The 16,394-nt window shown below is 41.3% G+C and overlaps 1 protein-coding gene across 1 annotated transcript in view; it reads right to left on the bottom strand.

Annotated features, from left to right (window-relative positions):
• The window catches only part of SLC7A11 (solute carrier family 7 member 11), an 82,438-nt gene that overhangs the window by 37,630 nt on the left and 28,414 nt on the right, over positions 1 to 16,394 (bottom strand). The window contains exon 6 of the mRNA XM_007523751.3: positions 12,200 to 12,244. Within this exon, the coding sequence (XP_007523813.1) occupies positions 12,200 to 12,244 (45 nt within the window). The remainder of the gene's footprint in view (positions 1 to 12,199; positions 12,245 to 16,394) is intronic.

Raw genomic sequence — 16,394 nt, 5'->3', positions numbered from 1 at the left:
CATGCCACTGCTCCCCTGCTCATGAAGTCTCCCCTTTGCAAGGTGCTTTTATGTGGTGTCTGGGGAATCAGACCTAGGTCCTTGTGCATGTGTACTCTACCAAATAAGCTATCTCTGGGCCTGTAGGTAGGCAGATAATTTTACTAAGTGACACTCCATCCCCAATAACTTAAAACTTTACCATGGCTCCCCATAATGACTCTAACTAGTCAGTAACTTAAGTAGACTCTAAATGTTAGCACACAACCAGAAGGACTTAGACAACAGTCTACGTCACTTTTCCAAGCTGGATATCTAAAGTATTCTGGCTGAAATCTCTGCCCAGAACCCCAGGGACCTAACCAAATTCTCCTATTCTGGAGCTTTTTTATTTATTTATTTTCCCTTTTGTTGTCTTTGTTGTTTTTTATTGTTATTGTAGTTATTATTGTTGTTGTAATTGATGTCATCATTGTCAGGACAAAATGAAATGGAGAGAGGAGGGGAAGACAGGAGGGGGAGAGAAAGACAGACTCCTGCAGACCTGTTTCACTACTTGTGAAGTGACTCCTCTCCAGGTGGGGATCCGGGGGCTCGAACCTGGATCCTTACTCTGGTCCTTGCGCTTTGCGCCATGTGCGCTTAACCCGCTGCACTACCGCCCAACTCCCTATTCTGGAGCTTTTGCAATACAAATTGTATTGTAAAATTAACTCTCTTCTCATATGATCGGATATCCTTTCTTCTTCCATTGGCATGCAGAATAACCAAGAGCATCTTTTACATTAATGAAAGGTGACTCTACTTTTGAAGAGCATATGTGAACACTACACTGACTTACCTTTATTTTTATTTCATTATTGTATTTTTTGGTGGTCACTAGTGTTTCAAGGCCTTAGGATCAATATATATGACAGAGACAGAGAATTGTGTAGGAAAAGACACCACAGCACCAAATGCAGTGGAGGGTCGGGCGTGAACCTGTAGCCCATGCATGGTCAAGCAAGTCACTTCCCCATGGAGCTACTTAGCTAGCCCACACTGATTCAGCCATTTTGTCTGCATAGTTTCAGCTGTATCTTTGGGCTTGGACAGTGTGGAGATTATGATGATTTTTCCAGAGCTCCTGCCCCTTGATTTGCAAGATTGCCTAACACTTGCAGTGGTCCAAAATCAGAAAGTACTTATCTTCTCAAAGTTCTGTTTCTACTGAAAATAAAGTAAGATTGAACTGTGACTTCTTGGATCCGCTCCTCTTTTAACTGTATATTTCCTTGTCCTTCTTGACTTTCTGACCCTGTCACCACTTGTTCTTCAAAAACTGCTTCACAGGAAGTCGGGAGGTAGCACAGTGGGCTAAGAGCACGTGGCGCAAAGGATTCTGGTTCGAGCCCCCCGGCTCCTCACCTGCAGGGGAGTCGCTTCACAGGTGGTGAAGCAGATCTGTAGGTGTCTGTCTTGCTCTCCCCCTCTGTCTTCCCCTCCTCTCTCCATTTCTCTCTGTCCTATCCAACAACAACAGCTGCAGTAACAACAATAATAAAACAACAAGGGCAACAAAAGGGAATAAATAAATATTTTAAAAAAAGAAACTGCTTCACATATACCCAAACCTCCTACACACCCCGTCCAAATGAAGACTGACACTCACAGCATCTCAGCACCTGCTTACACTACCATCTTCCCTTCCGTCCCCTTTGCAGTGTCCACTGGTTTGGCCGAAGTAGTGAATACATTACCCTCTTGGAGCCACGGGGCGCTTTCTGGGCTCTGTGTGTGTCTGTGAGCTCTGTGTGCTTGTCTGCGAGCCTTCACTTCTCGACTGGAGCTTTCTAGTTCTTACTCTCCCTCAAGCTTTTGCTTCCACAGCAGAGCTACTTCCTCAGACAGCTACCCTGTGCACAGCTAGAGGCCCCTTCTGCTCAGCACGGCCTGCCAGAGGCGGCCCGCCATGCTTCAAGGACTCTCAGAAGCTCAGTAACCAGACAAAGCTGGATTGGTTCCTAGGTGCTCATGTTCTGACTTCACTGGAGAATGCAAGTCACATATGTAATGAGGAGCAATCTCGCCCACTACCTGGAGCCCGCTCTCAGATACTCAGACCAACACTCAGAAGAGACAGCACAGACTCTATTTCTGTGACCGCTTATGCCATCTCCAGTGAAGCAACCCCCTTTGCCTAACTGAACCAATGGTCGCGCTCCCCTGTTTTGCACAAGTCCAATCGCTACCTCTCTAGAAAAGGAAATAACAAGCTCAGCACATGGTACTAGTCACTCAGATCAAGACTTGGTTTGTCAGCTTTCATCAAGGAAATTCTTGGTAAACTAGAGAACCTGAACACAGGTGACCACGGCAGCAGTACAAAGCGCCCACAACTGAGATCAGTGCCAGCCGTGTCAGGAAGACAGTTCACATGTGCTAAGCAAATACTTGGTTCAGAATGAGAAAACACACCAGTCAAAAAAAAAGCCCTTCTATGACAGAGGACCTATTGGGGGTTGTATTGTTATATGGAAAACTGGGAATGTTATGCATGTACAAATGATTGTATTTACTGTCGAATGTAAAACATTAATTCCCCAATAAAGAAATTTAAAAAGAAAAAAAGGGGGGAAATGGTGTATTGCACCAAAGTCAAAGACTTGGGGAGGGGTTTCAGGTCCTGAAACATGATGACAGAGGAGGACCTAGTGGGGGTGTAGTGTTTGTTACATGGAAATGTCACACATGTACAAACTATTGTAGTTTACTGTTGACTGTAAACTATTAATCCCCCAATAAAGAAATTTAAAGAGACAAAAAAAAAAACCCTTATGATTACAGTGTGTGTAAGTCCTGCCAAGTGAGGGAGGCAAGAGACTATGAAATAAAAGGTGGCTCCTGTTGTCTCCCCGACCTTTTAACAACTAGTAATTGGGCAATTTGCTGAGGAAGCGGGATGATTTTTCAACTGATTAATAGGTCGTGTGTGTGTGTGTGTGTGTGTGTGTGTGTGTGTGTGTGTGTAAAAGGCAGACCCGTTCATAAAACAGTTATGCTGATCCTTTCGAGGTTTTGCTCCAAGATTACAGAGTATTCTAAGCTCTGAAGAGTATATATTTGGGTTATAGATGATATTTATGTATGTCTTGTCAAACTCACTAATGTTTTGGGGTCTCACGTATTTCATCCTCACAACCCCATCAGATCTGGAATGGAGGGATCGGTACCCTCAATTTAAAGTGCTCGGCAAAGATGCAGAAGCAATTCTAGAGGTCGGCCCCAGGTGAAGCAGCTAGTTAGCAAGAGATAGTATGTGAATCTTGATTTTCTGATCCAGAGCTGTTCTCAAAGGCTCAGTGAGTGAGCATGCTGGTGGTTCATGAGAGTGAGGGAAATCTTCCCGGAAAGGCTTTTCCTCCCCAGGTAAAGTGGTTTAGCCCTTGGCAGTGGACACTGGGCTTGTGCCAGGCAGAACCAGAGATCTCTTTATCCCTGAGCAGGCTGGTAAATCAAGGCAATGTTTGAAGGTGACAAAGACAAAAATATCAAAATCCTTTAGTGGATGGATCTTGTCTCTGGTTCTGAGGAGCAATAAGGATATTATTATTGTTGTTAATATTAGTATTAATTTATTTATTTTGAAGACTTTTAAGTAAAGTTAACTCTGTCTGGCAGTAAGTTCTGGAGTAGATAATAGTGGCCTAACATGTGTTTCTCCCTGAATGGAAGGCTGATCTGTGTGCCATGTTCTGGATACAATCGTAAGCTCTCAAATCCAGGCACATAGAAGGTAGCTGACTTGCATAAATGTGAATTTAGGTGATAGGATCACTGCCTGCCTCTTGAACTCCACAGCAAGGGGACCAAAGGGCAGACATGACATCTGATTATGGAAGGCAGTTCCCTTCTGCTAGGAGGATTCTAATTCTGCAGTGTCTGGGGTGTACCATTTAATTCTTCATATGGGTAATAATGTTAATAGTCAAGGCATTTGACTTACTGTATGTATGCAGCTACCCAACAATCTATCAAGTCCTGGAAGGGCTAGAGCCATTAGCAGGCCGTCGATTTGCACAGCGAGCGAGATGTATTATTACACCTCAGTTCAAAGAGATGATAGCCACCTTATGTGAACTGTTTCTGCTTAAATATCTTAGGAAGGAGATGTGGTTAATCTGATGGGAAGCTTAGATTAGATGGTCTCTAAATCTTGATATTCTCTGATCCCCGCATTTCTCAATTTGTGGAGACATAGAGGGAACACAAACATAGGGGGACATTCAATCATCCACTATTATTTCTCCTCAGCATGTGGCTCTGCTTCTCAAGTTTCAGGCACAACACACATCTACCATGAGCAGGACCCAGGTTCCAGCACCTGGACACCACATGGGAGCTCTATGCAAAGGAGCAGCTTAACAAGCTGGTGCTGGGGGTCTGTCCTTCTCTCTCTGTCTCCCACCCTCTCTTTGGAAAGGGGGGCAGAGTGGGAGTGGAAGAGAGGTCCTCCAAGAGGAGTGAATCATGCAGGCATGATACCTCCACAGAACCCTGGCTTAAAAATCAATCTACACAGGAGTCGGGCGGTAGCGCAGCGGGTTAAGTGCAGGTGGTGCAAAGCGCAGGGACCGGCTTAAGGATCCCGGTTTGAGCCCCCGGTTCCCCACCTGCAGGAGAATCGCTTCACAGGCAGTGAAGCAGGTCTGCAGGTGTCTTTCTCTCCTCCTCTCTGTCTTCCCCTCCTCTCTCCATTTCTCTCTGTCCTATCCAACAACAATGACACCAATAACTACAACAATAAAACAACAAGGGCAACAAAAAAGAGAATAAATAAATAAATATTAAAATTTTTTTAAATCAATCTATACAAACTCTGATAAAAATTAAAGTAGAATCTAGAGACAATAATATGAGAAAATGTAAAACAACAAAAGCACTAACTTCCCAACGGGGTCAGAATCCATACAGTAAAAAAATACTGGGGGTCGGGTGGTAGCGCAGCAGGTTAAACGCAGGTAGAGCAAAGCGCAAGGACCGGCTCAAGGATCCCAGTTCAAGCCCCCGGCTCTCCACCTGCAGGGGAGTCGCTTCACAGGCGGTAAAGCAGGTCTGCAGATGTCTGTCTTTCTCTCCCTCTCTCTGTCTTCCCCTCCTCTCTCCATTTCTCTCTGTCCTATCTAACAATGACATCAATAACAAAAACAATAATAACTACAACAATAATAAAAAACAATAAGGGCAACAAAAGGGGAAATAAAAAAATAAATATTAAAGAAATACATGCAGAGGGCTTCCGCAAAGCACTTGGTTGATTTGGGATCTGTCCTTCTTGATTAGCAATGATAAATCATAATCGGATCCTATCCTTTCACACGACTTATCTGACACTGTAGCCTTGCATGAACAAATTCTGTTTGAGCCAAATGTCCTTATTAGGTGCAGGTGAAGCTGAGAAATACAAGATGTTGATCCTGGAGTACATCAAACACATGTTCCATGAGTGGAAGATTTTTAGACTGAACAAAGGCCAGAAAGAATGGCTTGCTGACCTCGCTTTCTCTGAGCACAGAACCATCTCTTCTCTGAGCTACCTGGAAAGGCAGTGACCTTCAGTCTGTCCCAGAGTCTCAGTCAGTAATACAATGCTGTCCCTATGAAAGGTATTCCACAATGGATTTATCAAGCTGTCCATGTCTTTCAAGAAGAAATACACAAAATGGGAAATACACAAAATTTTTCTTAAAAAACTATTTTAAGAGCAATTATTTCAACAATTGATGAGAATCCCTATCACACAGAAAGACAATGCAAGCAACGCCTGCTCTCACTAATGCGCATCTCACTTCCCCCCAGATTCTTGTACAATTGGATATAAATTTAGTTTCATGACTAAAATAGGTAAGGAGACATCAGTTTAAGGAAATTCATTCAGACAGTTTTTCTACAAGTTAATACTGGTGAACATTACAGATGTTTCCACATACATCTACTTAGAGGGCTTTCTGTAAAAACTAGTCAATATAACTCTCACCTGTGTATTTGTGAAATCAGCTGAAATATTCTAATAATGCATATAACACTAGTTTGTGATTAGAGGTCACAAAATATATTTCTGTGATCTTCACATAAATATGCATATACATAGATAGATAGATAGATAGATAGATAGAGTCAAAACATAATCTTTTTCTTTTAGTAGCTCTTAAGTTAGGAAGTTTAAAAGCCTATCCAGAGGAAGATTTGTCTTTCAAAGGAGACTGCATCCTTAAAAGGCCAACATGCAAGATAAAAGACTTCAAATAAAGCTTTCATGTTATCAAGCAACTTTTGCTACAGCACATTTGGGCCAAAAAAAAAAAAAAAAGAACTTTCAAATGTGTTTTGTTTCTGGCCTTTTTAGCCAGGTTGACTGCCTTCTATGTTTTGTAAGCAAATAAGCCTTGCAATGCAGCATAATAATATGAAAAAGTGCTGCACTCTGGATTAATACAAGTCAACAAGGAATCAAAGTACATATGCTCAGAATTAAGAGTGCAACATCTGAATCACATGGAAATGCCATGATTGTTTAGGACCCTTTCTGTTCCACAGAGTCTGATGAAGCTTACTGTACAAAACGTCTCTGCTCATTTTTCCTTTTCTCTTTTTAAAAAATTTTTAAGATTATATTTATTTATTTACTAGAGACAGCTAGGTATCAAGAGGGAAGGAGGAGATAGGAGAGAGAAAGAGACCTGCAGCCCTGCTTCACCACTTGCAAAGCTTTCCCCCTGCAGGTGGGGACTGGGGGCTTGAGCCCGAGTCCTTGCACATTGCAACAAGTGGGTGTCACCACCCAGCCCCTCTGGTCATTTTTCCCAAGCCAACTTTCTCCTCTTCTAAGTTCAAGGTGTGATGACTTTGAGACCTCAATTAATATAAATTGGAAGCAGGCAGAGGATTAATTAAACAAGGCACTCTGATTATTTAAACCTTCTATTAAAGCTAATTATTCAGAGTGCGTGGAGAGCCTGCTCTTCAAAAGTGACTGGTGATGTCAAGCTCTCTCAACCTCCTCTGGGACTCTGACTTCCATTCTGCAGAACAGAAGGAATAAATGAAGGTGGCAAGAACACAGGAGCAGGTCTTATAGTCAGACCGACTAATCTCAGACCCCCAAGGTCGGAGGAAAGCAATTCATTTCTTGACTTTCAACAGGAGGCATGATTTATCAGTCTCAGAGCCAGATCACAAACATTATACATCTCAATGATACCTTCTCCGTACTGTGTTAACTTTCTGAACAGTGATAGATGGCACCATAGCCACAAAGGAATGTCAGAAGGCAAACCTCATTATATTCGCAAATAAAGACACTTTTATTAAAAAAAAAAGATGCACCCACTAGTTGTTGCTGCTCCTCTAATTACATCTGGAAGATCAACCGTGTTTTAAGATTTAGATATTCTTGGGGGGGGGGGGTCTGTCACCTTCATGGTCTGAGCTTTGGATAGTCATGTTCCTCAGAAGAGCACCACTGCTCTAGCAAGCTTATTTGTGGAATCAGCCACCATGCAATAGACATCTATAAAACCCAATACTTACATATTTTACAAAACGTCAATGGTTACTACTACATGTTCACATAAAAATACCCAAAGGACGTAGTATCAGAGACACAAAACTCCTCTTAGAGAAGAAAATATGGCCAGAAAGATCATTTATAGCATCATGAGGGTAATAAACTAAATAGAAATCACTCCCCTGATTTTTATAAGCTCTAACGAGTAGGTGAGATTGGGTTGGGAGACAGCACGATGGTTCTACAAAAAGACTCATTCCTGAGGCACCAAAGGTCCCAGGTCCATTCCCCAGCATCCCATAGGCCAGAGTTAAGCGGTGCTCTGATAAATATATATATAGTTAAAAATAAAGAGTAGGTGAGACTTCATAGGAGAAGACATGAGCTATTTTTATTAACAGTCAAATTATTTTTATTCCATTAATCTCCTAACTTCTTTCTCACTTGTCCCAATAATTAAGCAACTGTTCCATAGGAGAAGCTTATAGTAGCAGTTCTAAAATTATCCCAGGAAGAGTAATGTCAGGTAGCCTGAAAGATTTCCACTGAAATGACAAGGTCTATTAAGAGAAGAACACTGTGACCATGAAACCTTGGTTTACCTTCTCTGCTGTACCTTTCAAACATGTTGCTATTTTCACTGGCTCAAATTAACGATCACCTTTTCCATGAGGTCATGATGTAGAGAATATGTGATGATGTAGGTGGAGGAGGATCATGAAATTGGGGGGGGGGAGAGCATTTTCAGCTGATGATCCATTTCACCAGCTGCCAAGAAGTCGGGCCCTGCCACATACCTGGACACTGTGACTGACTGGGAAGCGCGTCTAACCTGGCACATCCCAAAAGGGATGGTGTCGGACTAGCTTCACGGGTGGGAGAGAGAGATGACCAGGGACTCATGGCTGAGTGGTATGCAGTTCATTCTTTATTCACGTGGAACACAGCTCAGTCTAAGCTATCTCTAATCACAATCCTGTCCTTATATATCCTGAGGCGGAAGAGGCAGGTCCAAAGAGGATGTACGTAGGATAGGGGGTGGGGAGAAGGAAAAAACGTTCAAAACAGTGAGGATTAAACCAATGCCCTGGAGGCAGGGGGGTGCTTAGTTAACAGTGGTTATGTAAATAGAATACAGTGTTAAGCAGGGGGGATTAAACCAATGAAACAGAAGGGGTCTCAGAAGCAGAATTTAGAAGCAGACCAACAGGATGGAATTGTAATGACTCTCCCTTGTAACTCACAGTATTTTGGATACCTACAGAATCATACAAATTACACATCTGCCTAGGGGCTACATAAGGTTACCATCTGTTCTCTATATCCAACCATAAATATTTCCCAGGCAGTCTGTTTTTCACAAATAAGATTTGGTTTTTAAAAAGGCCCTAGACTGATTGTTAGAACTGCAGAGAAAAGGTACTCTTCAGATAAGGACATGGGATAAATTGCTCACAGACCTGACTTTCTTGGGTTCACAAATGCACAATACAAAATCAGCCTTGACTCTGCAGTACAGAGATTTTGTAGATTTCTCGTATTCTGAGAAAATAAATGTGTGGGCTACATTTCACCCTGGACCTCCATGCAAAAATTTGAATATCTAAGTATATCGTATGAAAACAAAACACAAAGACATCACAGGTTCCTTTCATCAACTGCAGTCTTAGCAGTGACTCATTACCATGACCTCAAAATTCTAGAGAACTTGTTTAATCTCTCCTGAGAAGTTTCTCACTTTCAGATCTTAAATACAATATAAGATGATAACCACTCTAGGAATATTAAATAACATTTTCAGAAATCAGGATTTGTGGAAAAAGAGAATACATCATCCAATATAGTAAGTAATAATAATATTAGCTTTAGGGGTTGTTTAAAATTAGCAAAATTTTCCCTCTTATGCTTCTTGCAAATAGAGAGCTTATTTTCTCTAAATATAAAAATTTGATGAAATCTGTACACAAGAACAGGAGAGATAATAAAATTTATACTCAATTTTATATCAGACTAAGCTTCAAGATGATGTGAAATAATTTTGCACACATTTATTTAAAAAGTGAAAAGAAATGCTATAGCTTTTGAAACTTCTGAAATAGTGAAAATAACATTACATATAAACACAGTAAAAAGATAAAACAATTATGTAGATTAAAACATGGCCAGGAAATGGCACACTTACTAGAACACAAACATCACCATGCACAAGGACCCAAGTTCAAGCCTCTTATTCTCACATACAAGGAAGAAGTGTCTCAAATGGTAAAGCAGGGCTGCAGGTGTCTCTCTGTCTCTCTATTTTCCCCTTCTCTCAATTTCTCTATCAAAAATGGATTTTCAAAAGGTAACTGGAAATAGTAGATTAGTCATGTGGGCACTGTCCCTCAGTGACGATCCTGATGGCAATTAAAACAGGAACAACAGTAACTTGGTAGTCACTAGATGTCTATACAGACTAGCTCAGACAACTACTATTGTCATACTCATTACTTTGAGGTCAGGATATTTTTAATTTTTTTTAATATCTCCATATTCTTTTTTATGTTTTATTTAATTTTTAATGTTTTATTTATTTATTATTGTATAGAGACATAGAGAAATGGAGAGGGGAAGATAGAGAGGGAGACAGACAGAGAGACACCTACAGCACTGCTTCACCGCTCATGAAGCTTCCCCCATGCAGGTGGCGACCAGGGCCCTGAACCTGGATCCTTGTGCACTGTAATGTGCACGCTTAACCAAGTGCACCACCACCTGGCCCCGAGGGTATTTCTTTACAAGAAAAAAAAAACAGTGTAAGTTGTATCTTTGACGTTGTGTGAAACTGAGGTTCTTAAATTGAGAAAAAAATTACCACTGATGTATACTATATAATAAATGCTATGGGATATGTCATAGACATGAAAGTATAATTTGTCATCTCTCCATAAGAAAGAGTCTCCCGGATCCTAGGTTTTGATAAATTATTTCTTTAAAATGATTTTAGACTTAAAAGAGACAGTCACAAACCACAGCCATCTCTTGAGCACAATGGAAAGTCACTCTCTTCCGTAAGCTCTAGGAAGAGCCTTCTCTGCCTTGAGTTCCCACTGAACACACCGATAATTCTCTAATGGGAAAATGACAGACAGATAGCCTATTATCTCTGAGATTAATGGGCTGAGCATATCATACAGCTTATCAAAGCAGCACTAGGGAGGAATAGTTCCCGGTAAAAAGTGCATGTTCTCTGCCATGATTCCAGCTATAAATAAGACAGTATGCTCACAGGGCTGTCCTGCTTCTCAATACAACAGCTGATTTCTGTAACACTTGATTCAGGGGATTGGAAACATCATTTTAACCTCAGCTAAAGGTGTGTATATGATGAAAACTGCACTTGGCCAGATCTAGTCGACAAACTTGCTATCTCCCCACAAACCTAGAGCCAGACTCAGCCGCTTTAGTCTCAACTGTCAAGCCTTGGCCACTGTCTCTGATGTTTAGACGCCTTCCCAGACTCACCTTTGTACATGTTAATGTTCCTTGTTCCCCTTCTCAGAACCAACACACTCCCTTCCTCCCCTCCTCCCTCTCCTATGTACCTAGTTGCCTCTACTTATCATTTCCAACTCTCTGTAAACAAGGGTTCCCTAGCTGCAGTTAAGCTCTATGAAATGGGGTAAGTAAAGTGTTGCCAATCAGAGCAAGTGCATTTACCTCTACCCATCTTGACTCACTGACTAGACAGTGAAATCTTCCAGACAAGTCTTACTCATCATGTAGGAGGTTTCTAGCACAAAGGTTAAAATAGAGGGGATATGGAACTAAAGCCAGATGACTTAAAGAATTGTTTGATTCTGTCTATATTTTCAACATAATGAAAAATACTATTTCCCAGACCAAAGCTATAACTCAAAGGTGGCTAGAGTACAGGATTTGCATGGCGGGAGACCTAGAGGTGCCAGGTGAAACTCCATCATTACAAACAGGAGTTGACAGGAGCTCTGGCATCTCTCCCCCACTTCTCTGTCTCCCTCTCTCTTTTAATCTCCCATAAAAATAAATGTAAAAATATGTCCCTCTTCTGCACACAGATGATGTTGTTTTGGGTACAAAATGAAATGTTTTATACAAATCATAAAATAAGTCATTTGTCTCATTTAATTCATTTTAGAAACATTTATATAAATCACATCAAATCATCAAAAATGAAAGTAAAGAGAAAAAGAAATCATCTAACTCTTTAAATTTATATTTTAAGGACCTTCTGTGCTTAGTTCTAATATAACTAAAATAACTCACTGTTCAGTGGTTAACTTCTTCTGTTTTGGATCAACAGCTATGGAAAATTCACATGAATTATTAAAAATAATCAACTTTTGGAGTTCACATCTCATGGAATTCTGGTGGGAAGCTGAGACATTGTGCTAATTCATGTATATGTTTCCATGTGGTGCATTATGTAAGTATAGCTTCATTCTTCCCTACTTTCTGACTACCTGATATTTCAGTGTTGAGTGTAAAATATACAGTAATTACTGAATACAAGTCATCATTGAACAAATTAAAATCTACCCAGAAGAGTGCTGCTGATAAACTTCAACAGTGCTTTCAGTTACTTTCCTAAGACTTACTGTGACTCATCTACACCTCTTTCCTCACAAATATTTGAGAATAAATATGGCTACCTACTTTTCAGGTTTATCCACTTCTTCAGTAACAAAGTTGAGATAAAACCTAAAAGATATAAATCAAAACTGTTAATATATTTTATAATTATAAAACTCAATGACTCATATTTAAAATCTCTAAAATCAAACTCAGAATTCTGAAATCTTTGTAAACAAATGCTTGCATTAAGATGAGAATCACTAACAACCAAAAGCTCTCCACAGATTATTTTACGATTTAACCATATTTATGTTGTGGTCTTTAATCATTCGAATTCTTGTAGAGATATAGCACACTTCTTAGTAAAGGGCTCAAACCTTAATGGATTAGCTTCATGCTTTTCATCTATGTCTGAGCCTGTGTAACCAACAAGAAGACCAAGAGATCAATTATTGCTAGAACCCTTCAAAGTTCTTTTCAGCCAGTACCGTCCTCTCCCCTCAATAGCACAAAACTGTGAATGTGCAATTTTTCTTTTTTATATTAGTCAACAAGAGGAGGGGGAAGGGGGAAAGGAGTATGAGAAGGGAAATGAGGGGGAAGAGGAGAAGGATCACATTGTCAGATAAGTCAAAGTGAGGGCATTTTAAGCACTTCTCAGATCCCAAGAACTTTCATACTTTCTGAGACCTTTCCAATGACAAGGGGTTTCTGAGTTCACAGGCTTCCTTCAAGTACTACAGACTTAAATGTGATCACAGTCATGACTATGGAGGAAGTTGGATTTTTTTCTTTCTGTGACTCTAGTTACCTCACTCAGGAATGTTGGAAACTTTGCAACTTTAATTTTTTCCCCCAATTGAAAGGAATACAGAAAGTTCGTTAAAGTCCTATTGTTTTCTCTCAGAGTTCCAAGATATAGGATGTTGGTAGACTTTGTCTTCTGATAAATATATGCAAAGATCATAAAGTAAAAAAAAAAAAAAAAAAAAAAAAAAACTTAAGTGATGGTAATAAGAAAGTTAACTTCCTCTTTCCACAGACTGGGGAAAGTTCATTTTTAATATAACCTCCTGTTGTCCTTTTTCTTCGAAGTTGAAAAAATAAAAAGATAGAGAAGTATTCAGCAGTTCAGGTGCATGGGTACAAATGTTCTATAATGTCATATTAAATGGCTGGGACACCAACCTATCAGTCTTCAGCATACTTCAAAGTATCTCACGAACCAAAACAAAGACAAGGGAACCTCTCTTGGCCCATCTTTATAAAAAAAAAACAAAACTAAATTCCTAGGGATACCTACGATGATTTCCAAGGCTGTTAAAATCAAGACAGCAAGTGCAAAATGAAGTCCTTTATGTGAGCTCCATGTCACCGAGCAGAGACTTAATGTTCTTTCTAACTCTTCTAGTAATGGAGTCACAAACCAGTTTGCCAAGAGTCACCTGAGAAAATCTGTTTCATGCTGACCATCCCCACCCCATAAGAAGAAATACACGTGCAATATAATGCAGCTGGGTTTTCTGTTTGGCTGGTTGATTTTGTTTTGTTTGGGGGCCTAGTAAAACACCCTGCTCCGGGTGTCTCTGTGCACAGAAAGCCATTTATGGTGTACAGTGAGTTCCTTCAGATTCCTTCCATCTCCTGAACTGAAGTACCAGTTCAAGTTGATTTTCTGCTCAAATAGACCCCTGAAACTCAGTCTATATTTTTTAGCAAGCTTAAAGAATCCCATTTTGCCATATTCCATCCCCCTAATATTTTAGGAAGATTCTTTGAAGGAGAAACATGGGGTGAACTGAGGAAACGGAAAGAAGAAGGGTGATCTAAAGACTGGACCATTGAAGATTTTATATATATATATATATATATATATATATATATATATATATATATATATATATATATATATATATAACTAGAAAGCCAGCTTCTAAAAATAGAGGTGTAGTTAAACCAGGAGAGCAAACAACAATCAATAGTGATGTCTGGAATGTGCTCAGGGCTTGATGTGCTTGTTATAAGCCAGAGGCAATGGGATGGACAGAAAGAAATGAAAGAGCTAAAAACACCACCACCTCTACCACACTTACCACTGTGTGCGCATGCAGGCGCGCGCGCACACACACACACACACACATACACACTGAGAGGGGCACAGATTTCAGGCTTCTCATGTCTATAAGAGCCAGTTCTTTCTTCACAGTTGTTTTTAAAAACTCTTTCTTTCCAGCAAGGCTAAAGCAAGAAAGGAAATATTTATTTATTTATTTATTTGCTTATTTATATAGAAAAAGCACAATTTTAAACATCTGCTGGGGATGCAGAGAATAGAAAAAAAGGGAAGGAAGGACCTGGGGTGAGGACAACACGCCTTTCCCTTTGGTGCAGACCCCCAGGCTGCTGTAGGAGACCCACCTTTCTGCCCCCTCCCCACTCCCACCTGCCCACCCCCAGGCAGTGAGCTCCAACCTCCACTGTGCCTTCCTGGCAGAGGCCTCTCTGGAGAGAGCTCACAAGATCCATTGTCCCAGATCCTTCAGCATCCTGCAGAGAAGGCTTTGCCAAGCTGGCTCCACATTCCAATGCCCAACCATGTGAGTTATTTTTTTTTTTTTTAAAAGAAGCTTATTCTTTAGATTAGATTTGACATAATGGTACAAAATGATCCCAGCAGGTATCTTCAAAAAAACAAAGTCCACAGAGGACAGGTTTTAAACACAGGAGGAAAAGGACACTGGAAAAATTATTTTTCCACCATACTGTTTTCTTAAAAAAAAATCTCACCAAGTGATATTGAGCAGCTTTGGATCAGGATGTGGAGCTGAAATGGGTTTAGTTCCCCAGGGCCCACCCACCAGGGAGCCTGGCAGAATGTACATCTTAGCAATAAAGTAGAGTCTCTCTGCCCCATCTCTGTGACCCGCTGGCTTCAGGGTTTCTTTCTTATTTTAATCATGTTTCTGGGAAGGGGTTTTTATCATTCTAAAAAGGTTCTGTACTCCCTCCTGGCCAAAAGCCTGTGCTATTGAGAAACAAAGTTTGGGGAGGCTGAATTACAACCCAGCAAGGACTCCTGGGAAGCTGCTGGGGAGACAACAAAATAGTTGCTTCTGTCCCACTTATTTGCAAGGCCCCACAGGGGGATTTTCCCATCAAGCAATGTCACAGCAGCAGCAGGAGAGTGAGTAGGGTCCCTGTACAGTCCCACCACCCAGTCCTGTCCTTGTACGGTGACAGCCAGAGAGGCCGAGGGAGGCAGGCCCATGCTGGGAAAGGAAAGAGAAGCTTTGGTCCTCCTTGTCCCACTTACATATGCTGCTCTCAACTGTTCCGGGAGCCGCAACCCTTGGGCTCTTTCTAAACACAGCCGACCTTTCCTCAGCTGGACGGTGGATGGACAAAGCAGGGCATGCCCACTCGCCACCAGCCACACTCTGGAAACAGAACAGGCTGTTGTAGAAACAGTCACCCATTGCTTCCCTGTCTGTGGCCATACTCCATGTCTAGTCCTGGCCTCCGTGTCCAACTGTGTGATCAGACTTTGAAAAGTACAGGGGAATCAGCTGTCTTGGAAGCTGACATGGTTAAAAGGAGCGATCAAGGTTCACAGAAACCTGGCCAGGCTCCAGGTCCCCGCAAACAGCCTGCTTTGACCAGAGAGCAGTCTGTCCAGCTGGCTATGCCCAGACCCAGACGCCAGGCTGCCATCCTGGACTTAGATCCTCTTCCTGCCCATGTCCCCACCCTCCTTCCTCTCTTGTCTCATAAAAACTTCCTGCCTGGGCAGAGGGTAGATAGCATAATGGTTATGCAAAGAGACTCTCATGCCTGAGGCTCCAAAGTCCCAGGTTCAATCACCATAAGCCAGAGCTGAGCAGTGCTCTGGTTAAAAAAAATAAAATAAAAATCTGCCTTGCACTGGTGGGGGTCCTATGGTAACACCAAGTTTGAGGTGACTTGAAAATATACCCCAGTGCACACACTCCCAGGTCCAAGGACAGGGCTTCAAGCCTGGAGTCCCCACCTGCAAGGGGGAAGCTTCATGAAGGCTGAAGCAGGGATGCAGATGTCTCTCTCTCTCTCTCCCTCTCTCTAGATTCCCCTCCCCTGTCTCAATTTCTCTTTGTCCTACCAAAGATAAGTAAATAAATAGTGTACACCCCCAAAGTATATACAGTCTTGTAATTAATTTCACTTCAATAAAAAGAATGAGAGGACAGAAAGCAGGAAGGCAGGAAGGCAGGAAGGCAGGGAGGCAGGGAGGCAGGGAGGC

Source organism: Erinaceus europaeus, chromosome 19 (genome assembly GCF_950295315.1).
Source record: "Erinaceus europaeus chromosome 19, mEriEur2.1, whole genome shotgun sequence".
In the NCBI taxonomy this organism is placed as follows: domain Eukaryota; kingdom Metazoa; phylum Chordata; class Mammalia; order Eulipotyphla; family Erinaceidae; genus Erinaceus; species Erinaceus europaeus.
This window is presented reverse-complemented; position numbering and strand designations above follow the sequence as displayed.